General features: G+C 36.6%; 1 protein-coding gene across 1 annotated transcript in view; it reads left to right on the plus strand.

The window, feature by feature from the left end:
• Nucleotides 1-11280, plus strand: part of myom3 (myomesin 3) — a 70862-nt gene that overhangs the window by 19096 nt on the left and 40486 nt on the right. Inside the window, exons 5-13 of the mRNA XM_079894650.1 lie at nt 492-649; nt 732-821; nt 2091-2179; nt 2476-2520; nt 5108-5248; nt 5372-5533; nt 8855-8996; nt 10531-10730; nt 10804-10857. Coding sequence (XP_079750776.1) covers nt 492-649; nt 732-821; nt 2091-2179; nt 2476-2520; nt 5108-5248; nt 5372-5533; nt 8855-8996; nt 10531-10730; nt 10804-10857 — 1081 coding nt within the window. The remainder of the gene's footprint in view (nt 1-491; nt 650-731; nt 822-2090; nt 2180-2475; nt 2521-5107; nt 5249-5371; nt 5534-8854; nt 8997-10530; nt 10731-10803; nt 10858-11280) is intronic.

The raw sequence follows: 11280 nt of genomic DNA on the forward strand, positions 1-11280 counted from the left end.
ATAATTATAAAAATATTTTTAAAAATTAGCATTAATCAAAATTAAATAGACAACAACTGAAATAAAATTAAATATAAAAAACATTTTATTCTTTATTTCAGCTAAAGTTGCCCAAGGCAAAATGTAGCTTGAATAAAAAAAAAAAAAAAAAAAACAGACAATAGAAAGCTTTGTGTGAGAAAATGTAACCATAAATCTCTGAAATAATAGTTAATAAAATCTATATTAAAAAAAAAATAAAGTTGCTAAAAAAAATGACAAAAACACAGCAAAGGAATTAAAACTTTAATTAAAATTAAAATATTTAGAAAATCTAAAAATAAAAACTAATTCAAAATATGAATAAAAACTGTAATAGTATTTCAGTGATACTAAAATAATGTTTTAAATGTAAGTGTAAACATGTGATTCATTTGTTATGCTTTAGAAGGACATTTGCTGAGATTGCTGAGAGCTGTTTGTTATTCTTCATTCCTCGTTTTCACACACAGGCCGAGAGAAAAGCTTCAGTGCACATGAAGTTTATTGATGATTTGAGCATGAAGGCTCCTGACTTCCCCGTCCCGCTGCGATCGCACGCGGTGTGGGCCGGCATGGATGTCAAATTCTCCTGTACGGTTCAGGGCTGCCCGATTCCCAGCATCACATGGTGAGAGTCCATGCAAGCCTGTGTCTGGAAAACAAAAGAGCCTAAATCTCCAAAGATCTCTGAATGTGACTCTTGTCCACAGGTATAAGGATGACGTTCCTCTCCGAGGATCCCTGCCCTGGAACTACAAGCTGATGCAGAAGTGCGGCCTCAACGTGTTAGAGATCAGAAGGTGAACTTCAAAACCTGAATATTAAATTGACTTCAATCAATGTTATTTTAGTATCATTATTATTCTAGCTTTTATGGAAACACTTTATAATATGGTCTCATTTGTTTAATGCATTAAGTGAACTAACAACGGTCAATATGTTTACTGCATTTATTAACCTTTCTTAATGTTAGTTATTAAAAATGTTCATGTTTATGTTCACATGCATTAACTAATGTTTACAGGTACAACTTTTGATCTTAAATGTATTAGTAAATGCTGAGAATAACATTTAAAAAGATGAAGTATTGTTAATTGTTTGTTAACTAATGAAACCTTATAGTAAAGTGTTACAGTTTTTTTTCATATTTTGAACACATTTTTATTTTTTTATTTTCCATTTTTATTTAGTTGAAAGTTTAGTAATTTTGTTGTGTTTTTGTCATTTTTGTTGTTTTTGTGCTGTCAAAACAATTAATTGCGATTAATCACATCTAAAAGTTTGTGTGTATATATATATATATATATATATATATATATATATATTAGGGCTGTCAAAAGATTAATCGCGATTAATCGCATCCAAAATAAAAGTTTGTTTTTAATAATATATGTGTGTGTACTGTGTATAATTAAATTTGTATATAAATACACACACATGCATGTATATATTTAAGAAAAATGTGTTATTTATATATAATATAAACTATATAAATACAGTATATGTATGCAAATATTTCTTAAATATATACATGCATGTGTGTGTATTTATATATACAAAATAATTATACACAGTACACACACATATATTATGTAAACACAAACTTTTATTTTGGATGCGATTAATCTTTTGACAGCCCTAATATATATATATATATATATATATTTATATATACACACACACACACACATATATATTATATTTGCAAACTTTTGTTAGATGCGACAGCACTAGTTTTTTTTTTTGTCTATATAGTTTTTTTGTAATTTTTATTTCAGTCATAGTTTACTTCAAGTTAAACTAAACGAAACCTAAAAAGCTGAAATAAAATGCGTACGCTTTTTAAAGTCCATACATTATTTTCGGATTTGATTTGTTACAACTTTTGTTATGTTGAAATCACAACAAAAATGTGATCAAATAAGAGAGAGAGAAAACAGTTATATTATCTGAAAGATACACATCTTTATATTATTATAAGATATAAAAAAAAAAAAAAAAATACATACATACATGCCTAATGTTTAGTCATGCTTTAGTCATGCCCATTTAGTTTTTTTTCTTCTCAGATGTTCTGCCGAAGATGCCGGAGAATACAAGGTCATAGCGAAAAGTTCCCTGGGAGAAGTGACGTCCTGCGCCAGACTGCTAGTGAACTGTGAGTTGATGTTCATCCGGTTATTTAGGTGTTGCTTGACTTGTTCAAGGTCTACAAAGCTGCCATTTAATTGATTAGTGCTTAAAACCAATTTTCCCAAACTAATTGAAACTATTACCATTGCTAGCAGACAATACATATTAATTAGTGCAGTCATTAGTGTTATATCAGGTGCACAATGATCTCTGGTCATTCTCCAGAGCTGTCTAAGCTGTTGAAATCTTATTGGCTGCATTAATGAAAAGTTTGTGTTGCAACGCCAAATATTTTTGTATCATTTATTCTTCCATTTGCAGCGCACGAAGGAGCAGAAGCAAAACTGAAGCGCTTGTGGGCTCCCAGTAAGTGCCTTTGCTCTTCATAATGCGTAAAATGTGAGGCCTTTTGGAGTACTTTAACTAATGATGCTGTCAGGTTACTTTGAAGAAAGTCACACAGGTGTAAAACCACCAGCATGTGAATAAATCATGATGACTGATATGCAGGAATTGGTGATTACAGTTTATGTGTTTCAATGTGGTAGAAGAATGAGAGAGAGTTTGAAAGACAAATAAGGAATAGTTCATCCTAAAGAGCTTCAAGAATATTCTTCAAAAACTTGTTCCAGTTGATTGACAGATAGAAATCTATTTTTCAACGTTAAGTTTTGTGTATTCATGTGCACTGCTGTTTATTAAATTGATCAAACGGTACAGTAAAGACATTTATAATATTATAAACGATTTATTTTTCAAATAAATGTTGTTCTTTTGAACTTTCTACTTATCAAAGAATCCTGAAAAAATAATATCATGGTTTCCACAAAAATATGAAGCAGCACAAGTATCAATATTGATAATAATAATTTCCTGAGCAGCAAATCATCATATTAGAATGATTTCTGAAGGATCATGTGACACTGAAGACTGGAGTAATGATGCTGAAAGATCACAGGAATAAATTACATTTTAAAACATATTCAAACAGAAAACAGGTCTTTTAAAGTGTAATAATATTTCTCAATATTATTGTATTTTTGATCAAATAAATGCGGCCTTGGTGAGAAGAAATCATAAAAAAAAAATAAGATGCATGCTTGAGAATTTTATATATTGACATATATATTGTATATTGATATACTGAACCTAGCAACCCCAGCATTGTGGCGTTGAGTTTTGCATGCAGACACACTTTGAGCAGCAAAAATTTAGAGCAAAAACGACTCGACTGCTCCAGTCCATCCAATATAGCAACAGCATTTTCAAGCAAATCTGAATGCCCATTACAGCCCTTCTGCTGATATGAGAGAGCATCACTATTCATTTGCAAGCGCCTGGAATTGTGTTGTCGAATTACAGCGGCACACATCACTTCCAATTCCATCTCGCTTCAATTCCTAGCTAAACAAATAGCGTGTCTCCTCAAACGTTGTCACATCGGCCCTCTGTGACGTCCCCTGCGCTGGGCTGTGGCATTTGTCTCATTACACTAATATTTGTCCTCGTCCTTGGGATGGTTTTCGGTGCTATTTGCCAGGAATGGAAACTCGAAGGAAAATGATTTTTTTTTTCTCCAATAACACTTCTGTGGTTTCTCCCGCTTGTACAACATATGCCTTAATTGAGTCCCTTCTTGCATTCATTTTCACCGCCTGCTGAAGGCAAGAAGAACACGAACAAAAAGCTACTTACTGCCTGTCACTTTTCAAATGTAATTAAAAGTGAGTGGATTGAAACATTAACGACTTGATTCCTGTAGAAACTACTCTAGCAAGACTTTTTTTTTCCTTCTGAGTGAAGGTGAAGTGAACAGTGTGGACTAAATCTAATTTCACTGTGTAAGTAGTTTTATATCAGAGAAATGGAATGGTGATTTTTACTGGAAATACCAACGCTATCTCACAACCAATTCGTACGAATGAGTACGAGATTTGTATAAACCCCAGTGATGGGTAGGTTTAGGGGCGGAGTTATGGAGCTAATTATGTGCCATAATTAAACAAACAAATCCAGCATTTTGCAAACAAACTCGATCTACTTCGCAAAGGAAAACTCGACTCGCAAACAAACAGAAAGCAATGTGCAAGTGCAAAGGTCAGTTTGAGTGAAAATGCAGTGGAGTAACAAATAAACCAAATAAAAACAAATGAGCCAAGATAATACTTCACAAATAAATACAAACCATCCTACAAATTGCATTTAACCTTCAGACAAATACCAAATCTAGTGCATACAAATGCATATCTGTCTGTTATGATTGTGTGACACTTGGCTTTTTATGAGATCTCTCGGCTCGATTTTCTCACAAATGTGTCCAGGCAGGTTTTCTCACAAATGCAGTTGAGCAACTTCCTCTTCTAAAACAGTAGATGGCGCTAAACTAGGGGATTAATTTAGCGCTATTCTCCCGGGAGAAGCACTGATTTGAAACTTGTCTTTGCCAGAGCTGAGGAAAATGACCGAATTGCCGTGAGATCTGGTTGGAAATTCAAGGCAAAGGATTCAACGCAGATACCGATAGCCGATTATTCAGGATGATATCTGCCGATACCGATACTAATACCGATAGTTTGATTTTCTGATGCTGTAAATCAGGGTTTCTCAAACTCGGCCACTGTCCTGCACATTTTAGTTCCGACCCTGATCAAACACACTTAGCTGTGAGTTTCTAGTGATCCTGAAGACATTGATTAGCTTGCTCAGGTGTGTTTGATCAGGGTCAGAACTAAACTGTGCAGGACAGTGGCCCTCCAGGACCGAGTTTGAGAAACCCTGCTGTAAATTGTGTTGTCAAAAGTGATTTCGGTACCAAGTCAGTACTGAAATTTAAAAAATGTGACGATACTAGCATTTTGAGCACTGTTGAGCGGGTTCTTAAACACCTCTGGTTGGCCATTGCGTTCACGCGCTCGACATACTCCCTCTTTTCCTGTTTTTTCTCATCCTATAGTCCCAGTTCCAGAGCCGGATGCTCAGCTGGACTCAACCTTTCCTCCAACATTTGTGAAAGAGGGTGAAAGCTTGCTTCTGCAGTGCAGCTTCACCTCAGCTTTACTGCCGTTCCAACAAGACGTGACCTGGTACAGAGACGGTGAGACACTTCACTTGGTATTCCATATCCAATGCAAAGACATTCAGGCATTTTAACCTGTTATCCAATGAACAATGTACTTTTAGCTGATGCTTTTGTTGAAAGTGATTCCTGTGTGATCAGGGGTGGTCGTGCGTGAGTCGAGTCGCGTGGAGCTGCAGACGGGCCTGCGATCTGCCAGTCTCAGCCTGAAGCGTGTGCACAAGGAACACGAGGGCCTGTACACCGTCCGCCTGCGCACCTGGGACGGGTCCGTCGAGCACAGCGCCTTCGTCTATGTCAAAGGTCAGATCCTGCAAATCATTAGAATGGTGGGTTATTTTGAAGTGTCATTGTTCCAGTGTAATTATATATTTAAGTACTGAGTAATATTAAGCAACTACTTGTACTTACTATAGGGTTAGGGTAGGATTAGGATTTGGTTGTGGGTTAATTGCATGTAATTATGCATAATTTACTGTTATTTCTATGGTAAGTACATGTAACATATGTAACAAGGACACTGTAAAATAAAGTGTTACCGAATGTTGATTTAAAAGTAAAAAGCTGGTAAAAACTGTATCCGTCACCTTAAAGCGTATTGCGATTTTATTTCATAACTAGTGCTACAAACTAGTATTTACAATCAAAAATCACTTTCACATCACAAAATCAGTTTTGTTTGTCTTTTGCTCTCAGGCGGAGCGAGAAAGAGCTCGACTTAGAGCTAAGTTCGCGATCTCGAATCAAACATCCACGCGATCTTATTCCTAAAATTCCTTGAAAGTAACTTGACGCTTCAAATAACGATTGTATTATTACATCGTTACACCAGTAGCTGGCGGCAAGTGACCATTAAAAATGTCAATTTGTCATTGAATCATTAATTCAAGAGAATCATTCAAAAAAGCTGATTTATCCCGTAATGAAACAAGTGAAGTCTTTATGAGTGAGTCATTAAATCGTTCATTCATGAGAATCGTTTAAAAATGCTGATTTGTTCAGTAATGAAACAAGTGAAATCTTTGAGTGAATCATTGAATCATCAATTCAAGAGAATCGTTAAAAATGCTGATTCATCCAGTAATGAAACAAGTGAAATGTTTATGAGTGAGTCATTGAATCATTAATTCAAGAGAATCTTTCAAAAATGCTGATTCATCCAGTAATGAAACAACTGAAGTCTTTATGAGTGAGTCATTAAATCGTTCATTCATGAGAATCGTTTAAAAACGCTGATTTGTTCAGTAATGAAACAAGTGAAGTCTTTATGAGTGAGTCAATGAATCATTCATTCAAGAGAATCGTTCAAAAACGCTGATTTGTTCAGTAATGAAACAAGTGATATCTTTATGAGTGAATCATTGAATCATCAATTCAAGAGAATCGTTAAAAATGCTGATTCATCCAGTAATGAAACAAGTGAAATGTTTATGAGTGAGTCATTGAATCATTAATTCAAGAGAATCTTTCAAAAATGCTGATTCATCCAGTAATGAAACAAGTGAAGTCTTTATGAGTGAGTCAATGAATCATTCATTCAAGAGAATCGTTCAAAAATGCTGATTCAATGCAAGCTAAAACGCCAATTTGAGTGAGTCGAATATTCATTAAAAAAAAAAAAATAATTCTATTAATTAACATTTAATAAAATAAAATAAATTGCAGCTATTAATATTTTGACAGAACCTCTAGTAATGTACATGCTATTTTATTTAGTTGTCTGTTCAGAATCTTAAAATCGAGATCTCTATTTGAAACAAAAAAATCGTGATTCTCAATTTATCCAGAATCGTGCAGTGTGTGTGTGTTTTTTTTGCGTGTCATCTCTCCAGATTATCTGTGATTAAAAAAAATGTGTGTGTTAGAATTGCCTCCTGTCTGTCCTAATTAAGAAATGTAAAACTTGAACTCATCAGAGACATAATTCTCGTGAATCCATGATGTTCTTTCCCGAGCAGAGTTCCCCTGTCAGCGTAAGTCCTTAAAATCAAGAAGAGAACGGGAATTGAATTTCCTGTCTCATTAAAGGAATTGGGCCACTCCGTAAGCCTGCAGTGTAGTAATTAGAAAGCGAGCTTCACTCCACATCCTCGCTTAATCTCAGAGGAAAAATTTGCATTACAAATCTGCCAGGTAACAGGAAGGAGCCGGAGGTTACTGTTATGAGTCTGCTTCATCCTGGTTTTTGGCCATTAAACAAATAAGAGCAAGAGAAACCCTGCAGCCGTCCTCTTCTAAGAAACTTACTGAAGTCAATTTAACTTAATTCAAAGACATTATACTTATAATGATAAGACATGAGACAAGCCAATCAGCTACAGGGTGAATCATAACATTGCAAACTTTGATTTGAAGCAAAAAAGTATTTGAAAATCAGACAAAATTACAAAGGTACAAGACTGTGAACTTAACTTCTTTAATGAGGGAAAGAACTACAATCCCATGAAGAATTAAAAATGATCGATAAATATAACACTACACATTTTAAATTTAATGCAAAATATGCATATATATTGAAATATTTAATTCTTTTGAGAGCTTAGAGAGACTGACTCAATGTCATTCGCAATGCTTCATGGAGGTGGCCGGAGCTAAAGAGCTATTTTGGCAACACATTCTCACCCCAAAGCGTCACTTTCAAACAAGCTTCAATATCTGACGCTCAAAGCACCCTTAGCGTCAATATGAGACGCTTCGTTTATGGGTAGGTTTAGGTCTGTGGTAGGGTTATGCGTCTCATATGGACGCTAAAGGGTGCTTTGAGCGTCAGATATTGAAGCATTTTTGAAAGCGTCAGTATATGACGACTTGGGGATGAGAACGGGCTGATTTTGGAGCACTTTGCTTGTTTCAACTCTCTGATTGGTGGAATTTTCTGTACAGCATCATGGGTAATGTAGTTTTTTCACCACAAATTCCTCTGTTAAACAATTATTTCAAAACTAAGTTGAAATAATGCGGGCTGACGGCTTCATCTGAAGTAAATACCATCGATTAACAACCTCGTAGCTCACAGTAAGACTGTCTTTAAAGATTTTTAAGTTATCGTTAAAAATCTATTTCCCTATGGAGAAAATGAATGGAGTTTTTACTTCTGGAACCCGTTGCACTCGATAGTTCAGGGAGTTCTCACTTTTTTTTTTATAAAAAAATAAAAATAGACATAAAATACAAAAAAATGAAATAAAATAAAAATAGACACTAATGACAGTTTTATTATTGTTAACTAAAACTATAAAAAAAGGTTTTGGTCATTGAATAATAAAGTGTGTGTGTGTGCGTGCGTGCGTGTATACTGTATATATACACACATATATATTCACAAATATTTATGTTAGATGCAATTAATCGCGATGAATCGATTTGACAGCACTAATAATATAAATAATACCAAAATAACACTGATGAATGAGATGCATTGATGCATTGATCTTGGAAGAGTTTGATGAGTTCGTACTGAGATCTCAGACTTCTGGTAGCAAACTTTGGTATCTTGACAAATCCGAGTGCAGTTTGAGACATTGTCTCTGAAAAGTGTCTTATCTCAAGCTTAATGCACTCTAGGAGAAGTTATTAAACTGATGTCATGTGTGATTTCTCGTCCTCCTCTCTCTGTGTGTGTAGATGGATCCGCAGTTGTGGTCGGTGCTCCTGGTTCTCCTCTACAGCTGGAGAGCTCTGATGTGAACCGAGATTATGTCTTCCTCTCGTGGATGCCTCCCAGTGCAGACGGAGCTGCTGCTGTTCAGGGTTACTTCATAGAGAGGTGAAGCATGATCCATGATCTTCTTCTGCTCGTCTTCAGAGAGATCAGAGCAGCTTCTAGCTGTTTCTTTAGGGATAAAACTTGAAAAAGGAGAGAGTACAAGTGCCTAACTTTCCTGTCTCCTAGCAACATGCTGATTTACTCTACAGTGTTCTGCCGGTTTTTGTTTAGTTGTTATAGATAATTGTATGTTATTATGACTGCTGATGGGGTCCAAAAAGCCTGAGACCACCAATGTTTTACTGCATTTCACAATGTCTTAGTAATTGGTTTAATTGCTTTGAGTTAGAGAGTGTTCTGAGTGGTTGCTAGGGTGTTATTAGGGGGATGCAAAGTTCGTAGTGTTTTTTAACACACTTCAGTCCTGTTGCTAGGGTGTTCTGAGTGGTTACTATGGTGTTGTTAGGGGATACAAAGTGCTGGGTGGTTTTAATGCATTGCTATGCTGTTACTAGGGAGTTGCTATGGGATTGTAAAATTCCGATTGTTTTTTATCCATTGCTGTTGCTAGGGTGTTTGAGTGGTTGCTTAGAGTGGTGCAAATTCTGAGTTATTTTTAATGCATTTCTATTCTGTTTCTAGGGTGTTCTGATTGCTTACCAGGGTGTTGCTAGGTAGATGCAAAGTGGTTTTTAATGCATTGAATTCGCTGTTGCTAAGGGGTTCTGAGTGGTTACTAGGGCATTGCTAAGGGATTGAAAAGTTCAGAGTTTTTTATGTATTGCTGTTGCGAGGGGGTTCTGAGTGGTTGCTAGGGGGGATGGAAAGTTATGAGTTATTTTTAATGCATTGATATTCTGTTGCTAGGGTGTTCTGAGTGGTTGCTAGTGTGTTGCTAGGGGGATGCACAGTTCTTAGTGACTTTAGTGCATTGCTATGCTGTTACTAAAGCCCAATTTATACTTCTGCGGCAAACTCACGCCGTACCTACGTCGTAGGCTGTGTGTAGCACACGTACCCTTGTGCACCTCTCCAAAAATTTAACAACGCGTCCATTCTACCGGAAGCGCTGTGATTGGTCTGGGGGAGAACCTCCTCCCTCGGGTGGAGCCTACAGAAGCGTAGCTCTGACGCAGAAGTATAAATCAGCCTTAAGCTATGTTCTCTGACTGGTTGTGGTGAGGGTGAGGGTGTTGCTAGGGGATTGCAAAGTTCTGATCGTTTTTTATGCATTGCTGTTGCTAGGGTGTTCTGAGTGCTTACTAGATGGATGCAAAGTTCTGAGTGGTTTTAATGCATTGCCATGCTGTTACTAGGGTGTTCTGAGTGCTTACTAGATGGATGCAAAGTTCTGAGTGGTTTTAATGCATTGCCATGCTGTTACTAGGGTGTTTTGTGTGGTTGCAAGGGTGTTGCTACGTGGATACTAAGGTGTTCTGAGGCTCTAAGGTTTTCATGGGTTGTTCCTATGCCGTTGCTAAATGATTGCTAAGGTGTTCTGATTGATTTCCATGGCAACAGCCATTACTAATAAAGCTGCAAAGTTCATAAATTGATTTTTTGACATGCTCACATGCACATTTCTTTCATGCAGGTGTGACATCGGTGTTGGGAAGTGGGAGCGCTGTAATGATGTCATCCAAAGGGAGTGTCAGTATCCCGTAATGGGACTGAAGGAAAACACAATGTACCAGTTCCGAGTGTGCGCAGTCAACCAGGCAGGAGTGGGACGCCCGTCTAAACCCACTGACCCCATCATGACCTCTGACCCCCTGGAGCCCAGCAGGACTACGGGTAAGAACGTCTAAATGTGCAGATCATGTGTTTACTTTATCTCTGATCTCCTCCTCATCTCTCTCTTCTTCAGTGGTGAAGGTGGAGCGCGGGAGAGAGATTGTGATCACTAAGGACCAGCTGGAGGGTGAGTAGATCACAGCGCTCATGATTTCAACCGATGCAGTCGCTTAAAGAGATAACAAGAAAAAGTTCTACACTCACAGCAGGAGAAAACTCAGATTTACTGTACAGGGATCCTGAGATAGCCTTTATCATGTGTCGTTTCATTGCTTCAAGTCTGGGAAGTCAAAAGGCACAGTGAAGGGTTGACACTTCTGGGGAATATTTCATGCTAAAATCAAAAGAAAAAAGTTACTTTATTTTAAGGTGGCATAGTCACATTGTACTTACTTAAATAGGTACTACTGAGTAAAATTAATTAACTATGTACTTAGAGTTATAGGCAGTGTTAGGGTTTTGGTTTAGGGTTAGTTACTTATTATGCTAAATTTACTGTTGTTACTATAGTACGTACATGTAGTAATGTGTAACTATATCACCTTAAAAT

The sequence above is a fragment of the Squalius cephalus genome, assembly GCF_949319135.1.
Source record: "Squalius cephalus genome assembly, chromosome: 15".
Lineage (NCBI taxonomy): Eukaryota > Metazoa > Chordata > Actinopteri > Cypriniformes > Leuciscidae > Squalius > Squalius cephalus.